This window comes from Chinchilla lanigera, unplaced genomic scaffold (assembly GCF_000276665.1).
Source record: "Chinchilla lanigera isolate Chin_1 unplaced genomic scaffold, ChiLan1.0 scaffold00079, whole genome shotgun sequence".
NCBI lineage: Eukaryota > Metazoa > Chordata > Mammalia > Rodentia > Chinchillidae > Chinchilla > Chinchilla lanigera.
Genome location: NW_004955480.1, coordinates 2394724 through 2418495, shown reverse-complemented (window position 1 = coordinate 2418495; position 23772 = coordinate 2394724). Strand labels below are relative to the sequence as shown.

General features: G+C 39.2%; 1 protein-coding gene across 1 annotated transcript in view; it reads right to left on the bottom strand.

Annotated features, from left to right (window-relative positions):
* Positions 1 to 10254: 10254 nt before the first annotated feature.
* Positions 10255 to 23772, bottom strand: part of Adgra3 (adhesion G protein-coupled receptor A3) — an 85459-nt gene continuing 71941 nt past the window's right edge. Inside the window, exons 18-21 of the mRNA XM_005402467.2 lie at positions 23157 to 23280; positions 15572 to 15717; positions 11956 to 12051; positions 10255 to 11819 (exon numbers count right to left, since the gene is read on the bottom strand). Of these exons, the coding sequence (XP_005402524.2) occupies positions 10577 to 11819; positions 11956 to 12051; positions 15572 to 15717; positions 23157 to 23280 (1609 nt within the window). The 3' untranslated portion in view covers positions 10255 to 10576. The remainder of the gene's footprint in view (positions 11820 to 11955; positions 12052 to 15571; positions 15718 to 23156; positions 23281 to 23772) is intronic.

Sequence of the window (23772 nt, the reverse complement as noted above, 5' to 3'; positions counted from 1 at the left end):
GAAAACAGAACAAGCACAAATAAACAACCTTCTGCTGCAGTTCAAGTTTCTAGAAAAAGAAGAGCAAGTCAAGCCCAAAGACCAAGAAGGAAGTAAATTATAAAGATCAGAGTACAAATTAACACAATAGAGACTAAGAGAACAATACAAACAATTAATGAATTAAAGAGTTGGTTTTTTGAAAAATAAATAAAGTTGATAAACACATGGCCAACCTTATCAAAAAAAGGGAAGAAAAAACTCAAGTCTATGCAATAAGGTATAAAAAGGGTGAAGTCACTATAGATCTTGTAAAAATCCAGAAGATAATCAATACTTCAAAAATTTTACACTCATTTCATTGAAAAATAAAGAAGAAATAGACAGATTCCTAGATACATATGAATTTCCAAAGCTGAACCAAGAAGATACAAAAATCTTGAATAACCCCGTATCTGTCATATGTCAACTGAAAACATAATGAAAAACCTACCAGCAAAATAAAGCCCAGGGCCTGATGGATTCACAGCTGAATCCTAAAAGAAATTTATAGGAGATTTAATGCCAATTTTTCACAAATTCTTTAATGAAATTTAAAGGGAAGGAATTCTCCCTATCTCACTCCTGGGAGCAAGTTGTACCCTGATACCAAAACCAGAGAAAGACTCAACCAAAAAAGACAATTACAGGACAATTTCCCTAATGAACACAGACACAAAAATCCCCAATAAAATACTAGCAGATAGAATGGAGCAAATCATCAAAAAGACTATACACTATGACCAGGTAGGATCCATCCCAGGATTGCAGGGATGGTTCAAATATATGCAAGTCAATAAATATAATACATCATATAAATAGAACCAAAGATAACAATCACATGATCATCCAATAGATGCAGAAAAAGTTTTTGATAAAGTCTAACACTCATTTATGGTAAAAACCCTACAGAAAATTGGAATATATGGAATTTACCTCAGTCTGATAAAAGCCATCTATGACAAACCAAAGGTCAATACTTTACTAAATGGACAAAAACTGAAAACTTTCACTCTAAAATTAGGAAGAAGACAAGGATGTCCACTGTCACACTCTAATTCAACATAGTTCTCAAAACATTAGCCAGAGCAGTTAGACAAGAGAGACAAATAAAAGGAGCAAGGATAGGAAAGGAAGAAGTGAAATTATCATTATTTGCAGATGACATGATACTCTACATGGAAGACACCACAAACTCCACCAAAAGATTCCTAAAATTAATAACCAAATTCAGTAACATAGCTATATACAAAATCAACACTCAAAAATCAATAGTGTTCCTATACACAAACAACAAAAACACTGAGAAAGAAATTAAGGAAACCAGATCTTGCACGGTAGCATCCAAAAAACTGAAGTACTTAGGAATCAATGTAACAAAAGAAGTAAAAGATCTATATGGTGAAAATTACAGTACTCTGAAAAGGACAGGAGAGGATTTAAGGAAATGGAAAGATATTATTTGCTCATGGATAAGAAGAACCAACATTGTGAAAATGGTCATACTCTCAAAACTGTTATAAATATTCAATGTAATCCTGATCAAAATACTAGTAGTATATCTCACAGATGTAGAGAAAACATTTCTAAAATTCATTTGGATCAGAAGTGACCCAAAGTAGTAAAAGCAATCCTGGGCAACAAAGGCAAGGCAGGAGGCATCACAATCTCTGATTTGATATTATACTACAAAGCTAGTGTGATAAAATCAGTGAGGTATTGGCAAAAAAACAGACCTGAGGATCAGTGGAGCAGACTGGAAGATGCAGACATAACTGCAAACACACTCAGCCACTTTATCTTTGACAAAAGGGCCAAACATGTTTACTGGAAGAAAGATAGCCTCTTTAATAAATGGTGCTGGAAAAACTGGCTCTCACATGCCAAAGACTAAAACTATACCCATGTCTATCACCATATACTAAACTAAAGTCAAAATGGATCAAAGATCTAACTATTAAAACAGAAACACTAAACCTACTGGAAGAAAAACTAGGTAGAAATCTTGAACTCACAGGGGTAGGCAGAGGGTTCTTGAACAAAAACCAAACTGCATGGGAAATACTTTAAAGAATCAACAACTGGGATCTCACCTTATTAAAAAGTTTTTGCACATCAAAAGAAATCACCAACAGAGTGAAAAAACTCCCCACAAACTGGGAAAAAATTTTAGCCAACTGTCCCTCAGACAAAGGACTTCTATCTAGAACATGTAAAGAAAAAAAAATCAGGACCCCCAAATTCAAATACCCAATCCAAAAATGAGCATCTGAGATGAATACACACTTCTCAGATGAAGAAATAAGAATGTCAAATAAATATATGAAAAAATGTTCCAACATCATTGGTCGAGAAATGCAAATTAAAACAACACTATCTTATCTCACAAAGGATGGCTATCATCAAGAAGTCAACCAATAACAAATGCTGGAGGGGCTGTGGGGAAAAAGGAACACTTCTCCACTGTTGGTGGGAGTGTAGGCTGGTACAACCACTGTGGAAATCAGTGTGGAGATTCGTCAAAAAACTAGGATTAGATGTCCCATTTGACCCAACTATTCCCCTTCTGGGTTATTTTTCCTGAAGTGAAAACATCATATCAGAGCAATATTTGTGCACCCATGTTTATTGCAGCATAATTTATAATAGCTAAATCTTAGAAACAACCCGAATGCCCATCAACTGAGGAATGGATAAAAAAACTGGTATTTTTATATAATAGAGTACTACTCAGCTATAAAAAAGATAAACTCAAGGCTTTTATCGGTAAATGGATGCAACTAGAGACCATACCCATAAGTGAACTAAGTCAGACCCACATGTGTAAATATCATATTTTCTCCCCAATGTAAGAACCAGAAAGAGTAAAAAAATCTGAAAGGTACAATAGATATTGTGAAAGTGAAAGAAACTGCTCAAAAGGAAAGAACAATTGGGATGATGGAAAGGAGGAAAGAAGCAATATATAAATGAAGCTATATATATATATATATATATATATATATGTACAAGATAGCTAAGATAATTGTACTACTAATTTCTACTGCTTTACTGAAAGGAACAGTTAATGTTTAATTGTTTGGTCAATCTTACATGTGTATATCTGGTTATCTGAGCAACTACTTTGAAGATGATGATATACTATGACAACCATTGTGAATTTCCTATCACCTTGTTTTGAAATTCTGTATCGTTTTTGTTTTTCTGTTGCTTTGTTTTTGTTTTTTTTTTTTTCTTTTCTCCTTAAAATAAATTTTAAGAAAAAGAAAAGGTAGAAACAGGGTCTCGCCAAGGTAACAAATTGCCTGGCTTGGCTGGAGCTTACAATTCTCCTGCCTTAGCCTCCCTTAGTGTGGGGATTTCAGGCATACACCACCACACTCGGCTAGGAAGACAGCTTTCTAATACATTCTTGGGAGAATTTTTTTTTGTACCAGGAATCGAACTCAAGACCTTGCACTTTCCAGGCAGGCACTGTGCCACTGAGCTATGTCAATCCTTGGAGTGAGTATTAAAGATAGAGACTACTAGAATACTGACTTTCATGACTCACTGAGTCCTTTCCAGTAATAACCAAAATGTTTACTGTATAGTCAGTGTTCTCCAAAGGAACAGGAGATACAGGTTTACAAGAAACTAGCTCAAATGAGAAGTCCTATAATGTGAGAAACTTACAAATCTGATGATGGAAGGCCTAGCTGAGTGCAGAAGACAGATGTAGGAGCTCACCAGTCAAGAAGAGAGATGAAAGGTCCTCCAGCCTTTGTTCAGTTCAAACCCTCAGTGGACGAGATGATGCAGAACCCATCTCCAGCTAGTAAGGCAATCTGCTTTAGTGTCTCCCGATCCAAACACTGATGTCATCTGCAAACACCTTCACAAACACACCAGGAAATCTCCAAATAAAGTCAACAGGATCATAATCCTGCCTGCCATCACAATCCACCCAGCATGTAACCCAGCTCTCCTTCCTCACAAGACGTAAAGCCCTTGGGTGATATTTACTCTTATCTGCTAACCTAATGACTATAATGTAAAACTAATAACCTAGTGACTACAATATAAAGACAGTATCTTAGGTTAAATAAAGGAATGAGGGAAAGAAAACAAAGATATAAGCTCTCTATGCATACAGAACCATTCACAACAAAATGAAGAAATATTCCCAACTATGCTCTTCATTTCTGTAACTGGTCACATGGTTGTTGCTAATAATTTGTAACTGTCATCTTCTAATACCCTTTCTGTGTTTTGATTTCAGCAGACATCTCAGCTCACTGTGGTTATCTAGTGGGTTTGACTCAAACCTTCATCATCAGAGGGTCTTGACCATAAGCATTCCTCCTTGGATTGGGTTGTAGTTTACTACTGACCACAATGCAGAGACTAGAGCTGTACTAAGAAATGCTTTAAGGATATCCTAGACAAGTTGGGGATGGCGGCGCACATCTGTAATCCCAGCACTTTGGAGGCTGAGGCAGGAACATCACAGTTGAGTTCAAGGCCAGCCTGGGTTACACAGCAAGTACAACGCCACCCTGAACTACACAGCAAAACCCTGTCTCAACACATACATGTGCACGCACACATGGGCATGCATGCGCACATACACAGTCTTCCTTATTTCCATTGTGGAATAGCCCAATTTCCCTGTCGGCCATCACTTGAGCCAGCTCAGTAACTCCCCTCTTTGCCAGCAGACTAAATGGCACAAGGGTGCCAAAATGGCCAGGGCGCATCCCATCTCACAGTTCCACAGAATCGGTGTTGCATCTCTTGGTGCAGGTATTCCTTTCTTTAAAAGATATCCAGCCCATCCAAGTATAAGATCACAGAACAGGAAGTAGTAATTTATTAGTGAGTCACTAGGGTTAATAGCAAATAGTGCCAGTCCCATTTGAAGGCAAAACATCAAACCAGGGGATTATTTTCAGTTCTTAAAGTCTAATGGGATTATCCTTGATAGTGTGTAGATTTACTTTAGACTCTCACCCTTTCCTATTTCATCTGGAATGATAATTCCTATTCTATAGCTACTCCATCAGTTTTATGGAACCACACAACGTGCATGGTCTCACCATTTGACTGCTAGAACTTTACCTCACGATAAATCACACCTTGAGTTTTAACCCTATCTAATTTTGACGACAGATGACACTTTAGACTTTAGAAAAATGATGTTGGAATTAAGACTTTTGAGGTTGCTGGGAATAAACAGAACATGAACTTCAGGGGGAGGAAAAGCACAGAATGCTATAGACAATAGGTGTGAGTCTGTCCCCAGATTCCAAAGTTGAAACCCTAATCATGAATGTGGTAATATTTATTACCAAATATTAGGTCATTCTCCTTAGGTGAGGAAAAAGGAGCTCTCGTGAATGGAATTAGTACCCTCGTAAGAAGAGACCTGAGAGAGAAGTCTCTCTCCATGTGTGGATACAGCAAGGCAGGTTCCAGGGCCAGGAAGAGCCCTCATCACAAATAGTCTTGTTGGCACTGACCTCTTCACTTTCAGCCTCCAGAATAGAGACAAATGAATCCTCCCAATCAATGATCCTTTTGCTACAGCAGACCAAGGGTGCTAAGACATTGACCATCATATAATTTTCAAACTGATTCCAACACTAATATTTCTGCCTGGCACTCATAGTGGGTCAATGCTTAAGATTTTTAAAGTGGCATGGAAGACTAGATGGGAATAAAACTCAGTTGTACATGCCTGGAATCTATCCCTGCGGCAACACTCTCCAAACTGTCCACCTTTCCCTCCTGGACATATGGAAGACTACATTTGCAGTTAAATATGACCACAATGGTATTCAAGCCGTGGACTGTATGTAGAAATGCCACGTGATCTTCAGTTCTGAGTCATAAAAATCCCCAGATGTGCTTGCTATCCTCCCTTATCTGAGGGAAAATCAGAAAATGGGCAAAGGCACAGAAGGAAGAAGCCTTGGTGAGGTGAGCCGTCAGCTTAATAACATATATGCCAAGCAATTCCTTTAGTGAGCAGCTTTTACCATCTTTAACCCTGAGATGCATTCTCATTTTAAACAGCCGTTCACCCGGATTGAACACGAAAATTAAAAAGAAAACAAAACTTCCCACTAAAAGCCAGTAAAAACTGTCAATAGCTGACTTTTAAATGAATGTTTTAAATCAGTTTTATTACAAAGAAATGGACATTGACACAAAACATCCTATTTAGTACTGGATCTCCGTTCTTATTTTTTTAATAGACTGGGTAGCTGGACATAATCTTCAACCTGGGTTAGTACTCATGACTATCAGCTTTGCAGCCAGTCATACCTTGCATATTTACTTATTTGAGCAATCTAAATTCCTCTGTAGAAGCCAACCTTCATCAGGACTACCTGCCGAAACAGAATGAAAAAAATGGCTGGAAAATTGAAGATTTGCCGGAATTCATTTGGGAAAAGCGCAGTTAGACGTGCAACTGAAGAGTCCTCTGGAAATATTGTAAACTTTTTGAGGATATGTGGAATACTCTGATGAAGGTCTTCAGTATCTTCCCAAGCCAGATGGCATCAGTAGGTAGTGGATTGAAGCAGATGGAAGCAGCAAGTAATGAATTAAACAATACAAACACATTCTCTGCTTTCTTCTACCATTTTAGGGCACAATCTATCAATTGTGTCCTAACAAGCAGGACACAGAAGGTCAATATGCGTTTCAAACAGCACGAAGGAGGAGTCTGTTGAACAACAGTCTGAGGCAGTTTGGGTGAGGAGTTAATCCTAAACATTCAACTCCACAGGAGAAGAGTGATCAGTCGTTTCCTGCATAAGGGAGACCTTCTTAGTATTACTGTCCTCTAAATTCATGCTCAGAATCTACCTCCGAGCCTCTTGTACGTCTGGTGAAAAAAGGTTCAAAAAGTAAATCGTTGAGCAAAGGCTGCCTGGACCTTCATTTTATGGGGAGCTATGTACAGAAAGAAGGGTGGAAAGATCAGGATTCAACAGCCTACAGAGACTAAATCAATATACATTACAAAGACTAAGAATGTGTTGATCAACTAATGTCCCTATATCCTATTATCATACTCCAATGGCCAATAAAAGTCATGGCTGTAAAATGGAGGCCTAAGTAATGTAGAAATCACTATCAATATTACAGAGTCACTACCAATATTTTTTTAAAAATAGAATCTTCTTGCTGTTTACAGTCGGCTAAGACCAAGCAACATGTACTCAGATTTATATTTTTAGTACCAACAGACTGAAAACAGGTATAAATTTTTCCTTGAGGAATTTGCTTTGTTTATAAAAATAAATCTACCGAGTTTATTGTTACCTATGTTTTAGTAAAAACGAAGTGAACTGATCCACATGACCATATTAACATAAATATTAAGGACAATATGGTAACTAATAAAAGCAATGCACTGATTTAAGTTTAGGAAATATCAGAAGTAATGACAAATAACCAAACTATCTCACAAATAACGATGTTGGAGAAAATAATGTCATGCACTGGTATCTCGTGGTAGACTGGTTCTAGGACTCCTTATGAACACAAAAATCCAGAGATGGCCCCAGTCATGTATGTAAAATGCATAGTATTTGCATCTAATCTACACACACATCTCCATACTTTAAATCATCTGCAGATTACTTATAATACCTAATTCAATATAAAAGCTACATAAGTACTTATCACATTGTATTTTTTAGGGAGTAATGTGAAGGAAAAAAACTCTTTGCATGTTCAATACATACATGATTTTTTAACACATACACAATCCATAGTTGAATCCATGGATGTAGAACTCACAGATATAGAGGGATGACTATTTTAAATTAAATGAGCTTTACAGTCTAAGAAGAAAAGCAAAATTGACATATTTTGGATTGCTGTTATTTTCACTGATGATTTATTTAGCCTAATTCCTACATTAGATGCTTTCAGTTAATTTACTTCCTCACTTTTTATGTTCTCATCCAAATTCATTTTGGGCAATCTACACCAATGCCTGAAGCATACAGGTCTATTTTAATACTGTTTTCTTTCTTTATAATGAGCCTGATCAGCATCTACACACAATTGGGCATCTATATTGTTTATATGCATGTACTGAACATAGACGTTGCTATACTGGTACATCTACATCAAAAAAACCCTGAGATTTAGAAATCATTTACTACAAAAGACCCAAAATACTAATAGGTATTTATAAATATAAATCTATTCATAAAAGTATTAACACACAAACCAATTTGCTACCTTGCAACCATTTCTATTTGTTATGTAAAAAATTTAGTATAAAATCAAGTTACATCAAATTATGGCATATATATATGAATATATATACATATATTCATAGACTTTACATGGCATAATTAAAAAATAACTTCCATGAAATTAAAAAAACAAGTCATGTGTGGTTCGCTAAGTAGAATAAAAACCATTATACCTCATTGCGAAACTAAAACACAAAACAACGTGGGTAAGAACTAAGTGTGATGAAATGATAGATAAGATGCACTGCAGAAGCAGCGAACTGTGGTATCAAGCACAGTGACCTCCGTATCAGGAAACATAGTCATAGTCCTGGATGGCATAACTTGCAGCACGTCTAACAACTCTTAAATTCTTTGGGACTTGTTTGTCACTTTTTTAAATTAAGGAAAATAAATGTATGTATGTATAAGGAAACAGAAATATCTGTTAAGTTTACAATTCTATGGAAAATATAGCCATCTAGCCAGCAACAAGCTATAAGTCAGGAAAGATAAAGGGGAGGAGGGGGGCACACAATGTTATTCACATCCCATACACAAACATCAAACTTTAATTCAACCAAATGGGGAAGATGCACAAAGTCCTCCCTCACCATCCACCCTTCCCCATCCCTAGCTCCTGTTCTGCTTTTAAAATAAGTTACGATGAAATTAATAAATGCTTACTGAATGAAGAACATTTCCAAGAAAAGAAAATTTTCAATTTCAATGGAAAGGTGGGAAAAAGAAAGCACCATAATTTTTCCCATGTGTAAAGTTGATCAACAGGAGAGGCAAACAGGTCAAGCCCTAAAAGAATGAACTGCAAAACAAAGTAAAGTAAAAACAGCAGTAAGGAAGGAAGAACTACGCACTTCACTTATTAGCTTACCTTTGTCATTTCCTAACACCATCTGCACAGAGTAAATTACCACAAAAGCCTGGGCTAGGAAGTCGTATTAATTGTGCAGATGGTTTAATCTATTGCTTGGCATGCAGGTAACCCCATCAATATCTCTAAGTTATCCTACAGTCTTCAGTAGAAATACTACACGGCAATGGGTGGTCCTTCAGCGTCTCTAAGAATGACTCTCTGAAAGCTGGCAGTTACTCTCAGAATTTGAGGTTTATCAGGCTAACCTACCTGCCTCTTTTAGCACTTCTTCAATATGTAACTTTTGCCTGATTTGATTCATATCTTGAGACTTCTGCTGAAAATGTGTAAGCTGTGAACTTTTCCAGGCATGGTCTTGCAGATGAGAGGGAACTGGGGACCCAAGGAGATTCAGGCAACAGAGGGAAAGGACTGCAGTGCACTGCCAACACCTAATGAACACTGTTGCATCAGCTGGAATGGAATGTGAAGGTCATTACTTTAGCGTGGACCTAAGGAACTGTACCCGTTCAAGTACCAAACAAGAACTGACATAAAGGCTAGCAGTGAAGAACCCAGAGAGAGCCAAAGTGAACCTTATGTGGAAGCTCTTCATTTACACCCAAGGGAAGCACACGTGCAGGACTCACCACACCAGAAATACAGACCACGAAACTAAACCCAAATAGAAACCACAGGAAAGCTACAAAGGTGTTAAAAATAGTATTAAAATGGCTGAAGTGATATGGCAAAATTATGCAACTTAAAGTTTTTAGCCACATCCACTTATAAAAGCCATTCTTTGAGATTTTTTTCTAAAACCCGTAACATTTTAAAACTACATTGAAGTAGCCAGTGATACAGCTCAGCAGCAAAGTGCCTGCCTGGCAAGTGCAAGGTCCTGAGTTCGATTCCCGAATAAAACAAAAATAACTACATTTATAAAACACATCAATTCAAAAATCAAATGATTTAAATGTCAGTCAACAGTTAATGACATTAATAGGTCTGAAACTCCTTTACATATAATTTTCACTAAAATATCTCACTGTGTAAGTTTCACAGAAGGACTTAAAAGTGACAAACACCTATTCATTTTAAAACGGAAGGACTACAAAGTGACAAACACCTATTCATTTTATTAAATACAATCCTGAAATGTTAAGTAGGCATTACAGATTCTAAGAAATTACATTTCAGAGTCCCCAAATGTCCTGTTGGTGTTCTGACAAGTAAACTGATGTTTTAAAGGACTTACTTTAATTTTTTAAAAAAGGCAACAATTTGGGAATACAAAATAAGTAAAATCCAAAACTTCAAAATGTACTGAAAGTTGTTCTGAATTCCTAAGGTGGCTGTAAACTGTGTTTAAAAGTTCGTAGCTTAAAGGAATGTGAGGATCACAGTTTATGTCAGTTTCCGCTGAAGAAGCCCAGCAATGCTACACAGTAGTTTCATGTTTCCATAACCCGGTCCTAACATTGCCAGTGCTATCGGTACTGAGCAGGGTCCCCTCCTGCCCATTGCTTTTCATTGGTCCGTTCTGAATGGCCAAGTTGAGGCCGTAAGACTTCTGCTGACTTTCAAGTTCAACTACAGTTGGCTTCCTTACTGCATCTTTCTTACTACTCGTTGAAGGAGGCTTTTCGAAATTCCGGCTGCTTTTGGGAAGTGTGTTACAAGCATCACTGCTGTCCTGTTGGGGTGGGTTGTACTGCCTCTCTCTGTAGGCTAAGTAAGCCCTCCGACTCCTAGAATGTCCCTCATTATTGCCCAGCCGACTCTTGGGTAAGCCATTCTGCACACTGCCCTCCACACTCGTGGGAACATCGTAGGCATATTCTCGGAGGACGGTGAGTCGGCTAGCCCGGTGCCCTTTGCTCCGGTTTTTATGATGGCGGCCTGAGTGCACATTTGTTCGAAACTGCACGTCTAACGGCGCCACATGCATTTTGATATCATTGTCCACTGAATGTTCTGTGAGACTGTTATCAAGCTGAGGGTTGGAGTTCAAAGGTAAGGAATTGGTGTGGCACTGTGCTGCCGCAGCCTGCAAGTTTGTTAGCTTACAGCCCTGGGAGGAATTTTTGAAGCTCGAGGCACTCTTGTTTGTACATGAGGACTCCGCACTGCTGTTGGTGCACTTTGCTGCATCTCCATTTGTCCCACTGGAGTTGGGGGGCTGGACGTTGACTTGCACTGAGTACGAACTCCGTCCAGGGCAGCAGGTCATGATCCACGCAAGTCTGACGTCCTCCCTGCTCACACAATGGTGAACCATGATGAATGCACTGAAGGTTAAACATGTGGCTCCAAAAAAGAAGCTAAAAACCAGGTCCAAAGGGTGATACAAAGACACAGCCAAGGCCCCAAACATCCACAAAGCGATGTATAAGAGCAGAGTCAGACTGGCTCCCACGAGCTGAGACTGAAAAGTGTGCTCGTTCTCCAGTGCTGATGTAGAAATCAGGGACAAAGACATTGAATCCTGATGATTTATTTCACCATTTTCATTGACTGCCAATCTCTGTTGCTCCTCCGTAGGCTCCTTGAGCTCATATTTGCGCTCCGGGTGTCTTTTCAGCTGAATAAATATGCTTAGGAAGTACATACAGTTTACAAAAGTAATGAAGCTGGCAGGTCCATAGAAGGCTCCCAAAGAGGGTTCCCAGGCCATCCAGCAACTAGAACAGAACATGGTGCACCAGATCAGACGCTATGCACTTCACCCAACTAAGGAATTTCAATAAAATGCAGTGTCTAGAAAATACTTAAAGAGAAGCAACTGGGTCGAGTACACGGAGAATACAAAATACTCACTAGGGCGCACTTGGCCGGCTGCCGTAATTCTTGATGTTTGCTGCGGCTGTTATGCCGCAAACTATAATGGGGATCCCACCACCAATCAAATAGAACCTACAAGGAGGAAAAATGCGAACAACTGCTCATTATTCTACATTTTTTGAGGTATATGAATTGCAGCATTTCAATATATCAGAATGTATTCCTTGAAGATTATTTTTTTAAGCAGTAACGTATTTCTGTTTTGCTTTGCTTTTTAGATTTCTTTTTTAAAACTATAAGGCCCAGGAAATTTCTGAGCTGAGGAAACCTGGTCAGCTCCTGCCACCTTGTGGCTATGTAGAAGAACACTCAGCATGTAGAAGTCTAGCTTCATTTTAGTTTTGGAGGCTTTTAGATTCAGCTGGTGAACTGGAAATTTGGTCCATTATGAAACAGACATTAACATTTCACTGTGCTGGAGTTCATACGCAAAAACGTAGTAATATATGAGTACTATTAATGTTTAGCTAAGCCTGTATATTCCAGGCCATCTGTGTGTATTGTATCCCCCACCTCCACAGAATTAAACTGGGGGGTATCTGGACCTCAAAAGTTTCAGACTCCTTTCCTGTGGATAAGCTGAGACAGCCAAGAACACAGAGGTGCAGTAGAAGTGTGAGTGGCAAGGCAGTGACTGGTCCTACCAAGATAACTTTGTGGCTTGAATATCGCTGAGCTCTCTGAAAAGAGCTTTCTGCCCTGGCTGGATACGCCTGGGTACAGTCAGAATCTTACCCTGTCTGAGAAACAGCCCTGAATCTTGAATGGTTGGATAAAGGCGATGTTTATGACATGTTACTCCACGTAGCATGGCTTGTCCATCATACGCTTACCAAAATCCTTAAAGGTGATGTTAGTATTGCTGAAGACACCATGTAAAACCAGAACCATGCCTTCTACGTCAGGACAAAGGGAAACCAAGTGTGCAAACTTCCTTCCTCTTACCTCTTAGTAATTCCCATCTGCTTTTTACCTGGAACATAAGCATCCTTTCCAAATGCATCTAGGCTTCTGTCATCTTCACAGTTCTTTCTGTGCTCAGAAACTCCAATACCAATGAACTCTTATTGTACTACTTAAAAATCTCCTGCAGTACTCCCTTTTACTTTTAGTTTAAATTCATTTAAAGTTTCCCTCATCTTCTAAGACTTTTCTTGAACTATCACCTTCTTTTGCTCTACCCTCTGTTTCCAACTCCTAAAAACAGGTAGTTAACACCTGCCTTGCTTCCACCCCACACTGTGATGCCACGGCTGCCTCCGAGGATCAAGAGAAACTCTCAAGCTGCCCTTGCCAACCTTCACAAAGCAGTGTTGCTTGGTATCATAGTTAACTAGGGTGTCGACCCGAATAAGAAACACCTAGCAGATTGGTTTAGCACAGTTCTGCATGTGTCTGGACGATCGACTTACTGAAGACAGAAGGTCCACCCTCAGTGTAGGTGCCACCAACCAATAGGCTTATAGCCTGGAGGTAATAAAAAGGGCAAGAAGGAAGCCTGGCTTCTGCTTCTTTGGAGGAACTCCTGTCTTTGCAGTCACCTTTGACAACTGTGTCCAGGCTTGCAGGCTCTTCAGCCTTGCAGTGCAGATGCCCCCTACCCCACCTCCCAGCTTTCTGACAGCCTCGAATGCAGTCTTTGACCTCTGACTGGATCTTCCAGCTCTTTAGCACACAGACTGCCTTTCTGCATCCTTCCACACCTGACTCTACAGGTGGCCACTGTAAGCCTACCTTGTAAATCCTTATGTATTTGGGCTTCCTTAAGCTCCACACCCTGGGAAAGGAGGGGACCAGTCCTAGTGGGTGGAGCTGGCTAAAGCAAAGGGGTCCATGCTGAGGTAGGCCATTCCGGGGATGCATAGGGTTTGGAGCTGCTCTTTATGTTTCTTCTCAGAACTGATCAATGATGAATAGTTGCTAAATGATGGGATTCTCAGGCCCCTTAGTCAAACACTCTCTTGCACGCATCTTTAACACTAGTGACATCTTTAACACTAGTGACAAAGGTGTCACATATCATCCTACCACGTAACTCTGCAGAGGCCGAGCACCCCTGCAGCTCCTTATCCTCCATGGAACCACTCTCCCCTAGAATCCTCTACATCATCAGGTGTTCTCCGTCGTTTCTGCCAACGACTGTTTTCCACAGCCTATGAAACACAGACGTGGCCCAAGCTTCACTCTTTTCTTAACTCACTTCTCTCCAGGGGATCTTGTTCCTTATCCTGGCTTCCATTACAGCACATGGAACTGCCTTTTTTGTCTACACACTGTCAAGCTGCTGAGGGCTGGACTTCCCAAAAATGCACATGTTCCAAAAGAAGGCACTGGTAAGCTCCAGGACCCTGGCGAAAAGGGTACTAGCCCTAGTGGGGACCTTGCCTGGGCTTACCTCCATGCCCCTCACCCTTTCTCTTTTTCTTACAGTGTTTTCCAAGTTGATGGAAATAATATCTTTCAAGAAACTTTATCTTCAGTTTCTCATCTTAAGTCCAACTGGTCATCTATCCTAGAGAAAGTAACCCACACCTCTTAAATGTGTCTTCCTCTCTATTCTCCGTGATACTCTTCTGGCTTCAGTTCTCACAGGGAGAATCCTAATGATCTCTGAGGAATACCTTGTTTCTGGGGCAGTGGTGGTGAACCTATGGCACGTGTGCCGCAGCAGGCAGTTTGTTATCACTAAAAGCTCTAAAAGGTTCGCCATCACTATTCTATGGCATTCCAATTTCTGCACCACACCAATGCCATTCCACCTCTCTAAAATGACACCATGGCTGCACACATTCTAATAAGGTCCAGTTTTCCCCCTGAAATTCCTGCTCCTCAATCCTATACATCCTAGGATCCCGCCAGGCTGCACCTCGCAGGTTTCTCAGCTTGCTTTCCTCTAGGGTGCCCCTCCACCCTTTGCTTTCATCACAAAGCAATGTCCTAGTGGCTCAAACTCATAGCTCCTTTCTCAGTGCTTCCAAGGACTTCCTGTAGTTCTCCTTCTGGACCTTAAACTCCTTAAGGGCAGGGAGAACACTTTCACTCCCTAGCCCAGGGCCAGGTAAAGACCAGGCATTTGAAATTCTGCCACTGCAGATGTGGCTTTTACACCTCTAGCAAGATTTTTAATCTATTTACATTTTTTTTATTATAATGGGTAAGAGGGCCATGATTCCAAATCCACTTTATCTTGTGTAGAGAATAATTAAGTAGATTCTCTCCTGAAGAAATTAAAAACATGACATATGACCTCAAGGAACTAGAAGGTTAACTTCTCAGATAGCCTGCTACAGAGGCAGTATCATCTTAGGTGTTTTGCACGTTAATGCATTCATTCTTCCCAAAAGCTCTACAAATGGAGTTATCCTTTGTAGAGAGGAGCTCAGAGACACAGCGAGGGTAGAGAAGCAGGCGAAGACTTACAGCAGGGAGGATGGGTAACCCCCAGTCAAAACCAAGCAGTATGGCTTACAGGTCCATCTTTTTACTACTCAAAGGACACTTGCCAATTTTTGTGTTGTAATTTACAACTATGCTTCAACTAAAGTAAAGCAAACAGTTAATGAACACTGAACACAACGAAGATATTACATACCTGAGCATTGGTCTTGGAGGAGGGGGAGGTTCGTCAGGATCCTGGCATCTTTTAGCTTTTTTAGTGACTTGTTTATAGATATTTCGAGCAGTCACTCCCACCCACAGTACAGTGGCAAGGGTGGAATAATGAAGAATTATTCCAACCTACAAGGAAGATTGACGAATGTATATAAATTAATGAAAATATATTTTAACAAGTTTGATTAAAGCACAATGCAAAGGCTATTTCAATGATCAACTTTTTTACCTGCTAATACAATAAAGCACTTTTAACAAATGATCGCAATACACAAACCAACAGCTAGATCTGGCAGGTCCACAGACTACCAGGCACACTCAAGACGACCTGTAACGCAGCACAGCACTGGCTTCTCAACAGCACGAACCCAACGGCATGCTTTCCACAGATGTAACGGCACAAATACAGTTCAGTTTCTAGCAACCACTTTACGGGAAAACGCAGAGAGAAAGGGTAACTACAAGCTGAGAGCCACAGCACACAGAGAGTATGTGGATTAACTCTGCACTGCTGATAAGGCTTTTACTCCCCTAGCAGGATTCTTGATCTACTTACAGTTTTCTTTATTATACTGGGTACGAAGGCCATGACCCCAAATCCACTTCACCTTGTGTAAAGAATAATTAAGTGGATTCTTAACAGAGAGTATGTTTTAGGTAAGAGACCTGAGTTCTGACTCAGACTTCCATTCTGGTAAGAAAGCAACACAATGTAATGATGATTAAAATGATGAACTCAGGAATAAAAATTTGCCTGATTTTAAAACTGTATCTACCTCTTATCTGCTGTGTGATCTACACAAAGTCATACAGTATCTTAAGCACTAACCTCCTCATTTGGAGAATGTCATATTGCAAAAATAATGTGATCTCTCTAGAATTGAGTTTCCTCAATATGACAGTGGGATTACTCTCAAGAGACCGCTCTAGGGGGTTTGTAGGGAATGAACAGTAATGGAATCTGGGATACACTAAACGTTCAATAGAGGACATGTGAAATGTACATAAATGATTATGCTAATTGAGTTTTTTTCCAAGAGATGATAGCAGGAATGCTTATCATATGATCTGTATATAAAGCAATGCTAGTTGAGGACCAAATTCCAGCTAAAAATATGAGAGGTGATAAAAGCAATTTAAAAAATAATTTTAAGTCTCTAGGCATGGGGGTGCATGCCTGTAACCCCAGCACTAGGGAGGCTGAGGCAGGAGGATCGCCATGAATTCAAGGACAGCTCTGGGCTACACAGTGAGTTCAAGGACAGCCAGAGCTACATAGTGAGACCCTGACTAAAAATGAAAAGTAAAAGTTAAAAAAAATTTAAGGAAAATAGATGTCATGTTTCAGAAATGTATCAAGAACATAACCCAGTTTTCTTAACTGATGACTTACTGTTGTTTTGGATATTCTTTTTCTTATGCAAATATTACAAGTAAAATTCTAGTAATGAAAGTCTTCAGGCAAAAAGTTCTTTTTTTTTTTGTTTGTTTGTTTTTTTGTTGTTGTTTTGTTTTTCTCCGGTACCGGGAACCCAGGCAAAAAGTTCTTATTTTAAAGAGATGGTTCTCCAATCCTAAGAAAATCAAATGAGCTGACCTTATCAGACCTACGTCAAAAACAAAAGCATGTATGCCATTCTCCAGAGTTTAATGAGAATCCCTCTACAGCTAAACCTTGGTGAGATAAAGCTTTATCAGCAGAGGAAACAATAAGGGTAGCCACTGTCCAGGGTAAATGTCACTAGACTGGTAGTCGGGAGGGTGGATCCAGCTTGCCCAAACGACAAAAGCCGGAAGTCATCTTCTGCCTAAAGAGATAAGCCACTCCATGGTCTCCATTAGTTTTGCTGACTGTAGTATAAAAGTAAAATTTATAGACAGAAGTGGAACAAAAAGCATAAAATAGCCCTTTGAGCTATCTGAAGTCACACCAGACACTGTAAGTAAAAATAGTATAAATGAATTTGGTGCACAGAAACCAGTAAATTCAAGACAACTCATTGATTTGGATTCTACCATCGCTGGAGTTTTCTTTGATACAGAGGTGAAAAGAATGAGACAGAACTTTAAAATACATTAAACTACATATGTTTGAAACATAGCAGGGGCAAGATGGAGAGCTTCCTAAGTGCAGTAACTGATATTTTAGGGTCTGAAGTGCTTTCTATAGCACTTCTATATTTTTCAAAAAACATTCTCCCCTTTTTTTCTTCAACAGTGAGGTTTAAACTCAGGGTCTTTACACTGAGCTTCACCCCCAGTTCTGTTTTATTTTTTGTTTAGAGGTAGGATCTTGCTAAGTTGCCCCAATGGACTTAAACCTGCAATCCTCCTGCCTCAGTTTTCCAGAGTGCCGGGACTACAGAGAATCACTCTTCAGATTACGGAAGCCTTTCTGTTAAATGCTTATAACCAACAGAGAATTTTAGGAGTCTGATGACCTCTGCTAAGACAGTCATATAAGCAAATCACTCAACATTTTATAAGAACTAGAAAAATGAAGGAATTAAGATGCAGTAATGAGGACTTCTTATGGTACTTTCCACCACGTGAGCTATGTATGAAATACAATCTCCCTGTCACAAATAAATCAGATCCATGTGGAAAAGTAAATATTTTGGAAGCAATCTAATACACAGGGTAAGAAAACTACTACTTAGATGCAATGGATTATTGCTTAAGAAAGCCACCTTACCTCCAGACAATAATTTAGATATAAAGTAATTATCCTAAATAGAGCTGCACTTACTTATTTTTTTTAGATAGGGTCTCACTGTGTAGTACAAGTTGGCCTTGAGTTCACTATGTAGCTCAGGCTGGCCTCAAACTCAGGGAGCTCCTCCTGCTTCAGCCTCTCAAGTTCTGAGATTAGAGGCATAAGCCACCATGCCCAGCAAACTGCACTTTAGATATGTATTTCCTCAGCATAAATAACTCATATCCTGAAGTTTTTTAAGCTATCAATAATCTAAGACAGGGCAGCACGCCCAGCAATTATTTGTGAGAAAGACCTTTACAACAAGTTATATATAAACATACAAAAACTAAAATAATTACAGCTTGCATTAGTGAATGACTATGAGATGTACAAATATACAGTTTTGTGTGTGAATTTACTCTGTCTTCTTAAGCATCACTGGTTGGTCAGCATTATTAACCTTGAGCTACATATAGACCCACAGGCTGAGGCTAAGAGAGTTCTCTGAATAACAGATGTAAGAGGATACCTGAGGAGGGCAGCTGGCAGTACGTTTAACAGATAAATCACTGAGTTGGCAGAGCAACAGCCAAATCCCTTTACTGCGTAGCTGTGAAAATCAAGGACCAGGAAATGAACAATTAGTTGGCAGCACACCGTGACCAGGAACTCAGATCCCTCCCGGTCTGGAGCCAACGGCCTCCTCTACTCCTTCACCCAGCCTGTGAGCTCTCCTCCAGCTCCTCCTGCAAGAGTCAAAGCCCGTGGAGAGCACGGGAACTGAATGCGGAAAGGGTGTGGGGCTGTTTGATTTAGCCAGGCTGACCCATTACTGTGTAGGAAAGACTTCTGGCCCCAACAGAACAAGGCATTCTTGGTGCCCACCTACTAGGATCTGAAATCCTCAACCAGTCCTTTTTGCATTCCACCCCTCTGCTCTCAGCTGACTATTAACTCAATTAAATGTCTTAACTAAGGTTTGAGTCAAAAGCAATGTTATGTCTTTCAAAGAAGGGGAGGGTATTGTAAAAAAGGAAGAAAATTAACAGGTAGAACCATCTAGAGACAGGTCTTTTCCTTTTCTTACGTAAACCTTTAACTAATGGGCATTTGTTCTCCAGGCCCTAAGAAGTCCATGCAATTCCTTTCCTTTTCACTTTAGAAATGGTATAAAACAGCACTCCGCACAATGAAACGCAGTCATCTTTACAATGGCCTCTTCCTATTCATTTCCTTAATGAAATAAATTAATGTGTCTGCTTCAAGAAATCAATGAATATTTTTAGACCTAATTGAGACCATTAGTACCCATGTGTGCTGTATATTCTTCTAACAGAGCCTAGGCTCACAACAGCTCTCAGGGTGAATGATTTCTACTATCTGCAAACTTGGGCTTCTTTGTACTCATAGATAAAATCTGCTGAGCGCCTACGAGGGGTCAAGTCCTGCGGTGGTCCCTGCATAAATGTGGGTCAACCAAATTGACATAATTATTGTTTGAGAGAGTTTAGAGTCCAGAGATAATAAGTAGGAAGGTGTAGAGTTTTGAAGGTACCATGGAATTTTAGTAAGCGCCAGAACAGTGGGAAGTGATGGACAGTATTCCTGAAATCTTAACAAATGACACTTTCAAGGTTAATGAGAAGCAGCCATATGAGGATGAAAAATCTAAGTGCACAGAAGTTAGGTCTGTATCCACGCGTTAAGTTGATCTGAGAACGCTTATCTGACTTCTTGTAGGCTCTAAGTCAAAATTTGCTTTCCAAATGTATAGTAATGGGGGCAAACAAAGGAACACACAAAATTACTGCACAACTGAGAGATGACTGTGGCAGTGAAGAATAGTACCACAGTACTGTACGCTTGCTACTACTCAGACCATGGAATCGTTTACTCCTCTCAACAATTCCTAGAAAACTACACACATTTGAAACCGGCTCTCAGGTATATGATGCCGGATTACTCATAAGCATCAGGCTCATGACACATGTAATGACTGGCTGGGTGAAGCATGGCCTGCCTTTATTTAGTTATCTAATTACAGTGGTTGCTAATAATATAGTACGCATCCAAGAATTTACCAGCAAGACAAAAGTTACCATCTTGTAAACAACCTATACCTAACCATATGCCCTCCACATTCAAGAAAATCCTCATCCTCTATTCTGTGTTCTTCTTGGTCTTTTTCATACAGATTAGTGCACTTATTGTTAAAGGTATGCTGCCTATTTTAGTTATTTTTATTTTTTAAAAAAAAGGTATCAGGGTAAATGCGATTTTTGAGACTTGCATTTTTTACCTGAGACTCATTGGTGCTATTCTACATTGCTATAATTTACTTGTTTTGACCCCGCTATGCAGTCTTTGTTTATTCTCTGTGATGGGCATCTGAGTTGCTTCCAGGTTTTAGCCACGGTACATACTGACATGATGAATACTCACATCCATGCACAAGGGAAAGGTTACTCATAGGGTCTGCGAGGGGGACTGCTGAGCTCCAGGGTATGTGAGTGGTTTACCTTAGAAGGTACAGACTCCCACAATACACAACGTACAACCACTAACATCTCCACCAACACCATATCCAACAGCCACATTTTTGTCAATACTTGGTGCTACCAGGCTTAGTTTCTGCCATCACGAAAAGCATTAAGGTGGTAATCACTTGTTACATTGGCAGTGTTAACACCACCAACAGCGCTGGACCTCTCTGCCTGCACTTTCTGGCCCTGTGTGCTTCCTCTTCCGTGCAATGCCTGTCCACTCTCTTGCCACTTCTGCTGGGCACCCATGGCTCACACTCATGATTACAATGATCAATTTAGTATTTATCCCAACGCTCTTCTCAGCTGTTTGATATCTTCTTCCAATTTGTAACCTGCCTTCTCACAGCCTTTAAGGACTCTTCATAAATAAAAGTTCTTTTTCTTAGTCAAATTCATTTCTTTTCTAGTGAATGCCTTTTACAGTTTTATTTTTAAAAAATCTTTCCTTATTCCAAGATGTGTGACATTTACTCTAAAAAAAATTTAAGATTTTGTTGTGGACATGTAAGTTTTTAATCCACCCAGAACTGACTTTTTGTTTTGCTTTCAACACAAAATGAGATATAGATCCTTTAAATCTCTTTCCAAGTTCGTCTTCCCCAAATCCATTTGGTCATAGTGCTCTGCACAGCCGATGATGTTTGTGTGCCATCTCTTCCAGAGCCCAAGTTCCGCCAGGGTCTGTGTCTGGACTCTACACCACCATGCTGGTCAGTTCAGCTACGGGCACCTGAGCTAAGCATCACCCAGCACCTTAAGCCGGGGTGACGCGTAGTACGCTTCCCGCTCTCCTCCTCCTTCTCAGCAGTATCTGGGCTTTCTTTCACCCTTCACTTTCAGATAAACTTAAAAGTCATCAAGGTTCATGAAAAATTCTTTTTATGGATGAATTAATTGAGGAAGATCTGCCTGGCTTCTGATAATAAGTCTTTCTATCTTTGGATCTGGAATTTCTTTCCATGTATGTAGGTCTTTTGACCTGAAAATCTCAAACATATTATCTCCAGGTACTTGATAGTCTTTGATATTGTGGAAATGGTCTCATCTTATCCATTGTGCTTTCTCAGGGCTGCATTTCAGCAAACTTTTGTATGTTACACTTTCATGCAATCTCCGAACTTTTTTGTGCAAACTCCTTAGGGTGTTTTCATGTAAATAACTGAATTATCCAACAACAATTCAATTATTCTCAATGGACAAGGGAGGACACTCAGATTTAAACAGATTAAATAATAAAATGAGGATCTTGGAGAAATATCTACACTCCAAGTTCATTACAGTGTTCTTCATAATGGCCAAGTGGTAAAAACAATCTGTAATAAGGAAAGTAACATGGAATACTATTCAGCCATTAATAGGAAATCTTGTCATATGCTACAACACACATAAATCTTCAGGATTTCTAAGTTAAAAGAGCCAATCACTTATGTGCAGTGCCCACAGTACTCAAATTCACAGGAGCACAGAGCTGTTAGGGCCTTGAGGGAGAAGAAAATGAGAAGCTGTGATTCAGGGGGTATGAAGTTGATACATGGTCATACAAGATAAAAAAGTTCTACACATCCTGTGCCCAATAGTGTGTTTATAATTACTATAGTACTGTACACTGACCAATTTCCAAAGAGAGTAAATCTAATGTGTTTTCTGCTACAATTTGAAAAGAAAAAGGTTAAACTTCTCATAAAGACACAACCAGTAAATGGAAGATCTGCGAGGTAAATCCAGGCGGTCAGAACTCTTAATTTTTATGTCATACTGTATTTATTCATACAGAAAACAACACACAAATATGGAAATAAAATTCTATGTACTTCTTACTCATATTACAGTGTTTTAATGTTTTATGTCTGTATTGCAGGAATATTGTTCAGTAACAGTGTGTATATAAGGGTTTATGTGAAAACACGATTGAAGACTTAATTCTTTGTATTTATTGAGCCTCATGTTTATCTTTCCATAATTCCTTTTCATCGCTGAATGAAGTAATTTTGAAAACCCCACTGTCAGAAAATGTCACTACTCTTTCAGTTAAAGTCAGAATTGTACAAATGTTTCAATTAACTGTTAGGCACTGCAGCAGACATGACAACTAATGCTCCATTTCCAGGGATAAAGAGACAAGCCAGTACAGTTAGGTATTCAGCTGTGAAATGATAATTTAAAACTTGAAGCACAAAACTGTTTAAGGGACAGGCATTAGGCTTAACTTTAATTAAAGAAAAGACTTTAAAAAAACATTTCTGCTTTTGTATTTAATGAGACACGAAGTTATATTGTAATATTATTTTTTTTTTTCATTTCATTTTTTTGCTTTCACTTACTGCCTGGCAGACACTGGCATTTCTGGTCTGGGTTATTCCTCCCACGAAGACCACACAGGTCAGAAAAATATGGAAGCACAAGTTCACAAGCATGTGCCAGCTCTTGAGACTGATCCTAATCAAACTGGTAAAAATGAGACAATATTAATATTTAGTCTGGTGCATGTGAAAGAAGACATTATGATGTTCACCTACAGGTTAACTCTAACTACGAAAAGGAGAAACTTGTATTTTTATATTTAAACATTTTACTAATCAAACATACACACAGTATTGGAGAAGTCACTCAATACAGTTTAACATTTCACTTTAATATATTAAAAGAAAAATCATTTACAGAATCACTATATCTACTAAAGAATTTAACACATTTCAAGATGTGAGAGTACATACATCAATTCCCCATGATGAATCTATGTATTATATATTACTGCAAACATATACTATTGACCAGGAAAAAATGAAAACCAACAAAAAGTTAAAAAAAGATGTCTTGGTCTCCTTCCCTAGAGATGGAGGGAGGGAGGAGAGAGAGGAGGGAAGGGATGAAATCAACTGAGGTGTATTAGGTACACGCACCAACTTCCACAGGTGTTTGATATTCATTATGTACTAG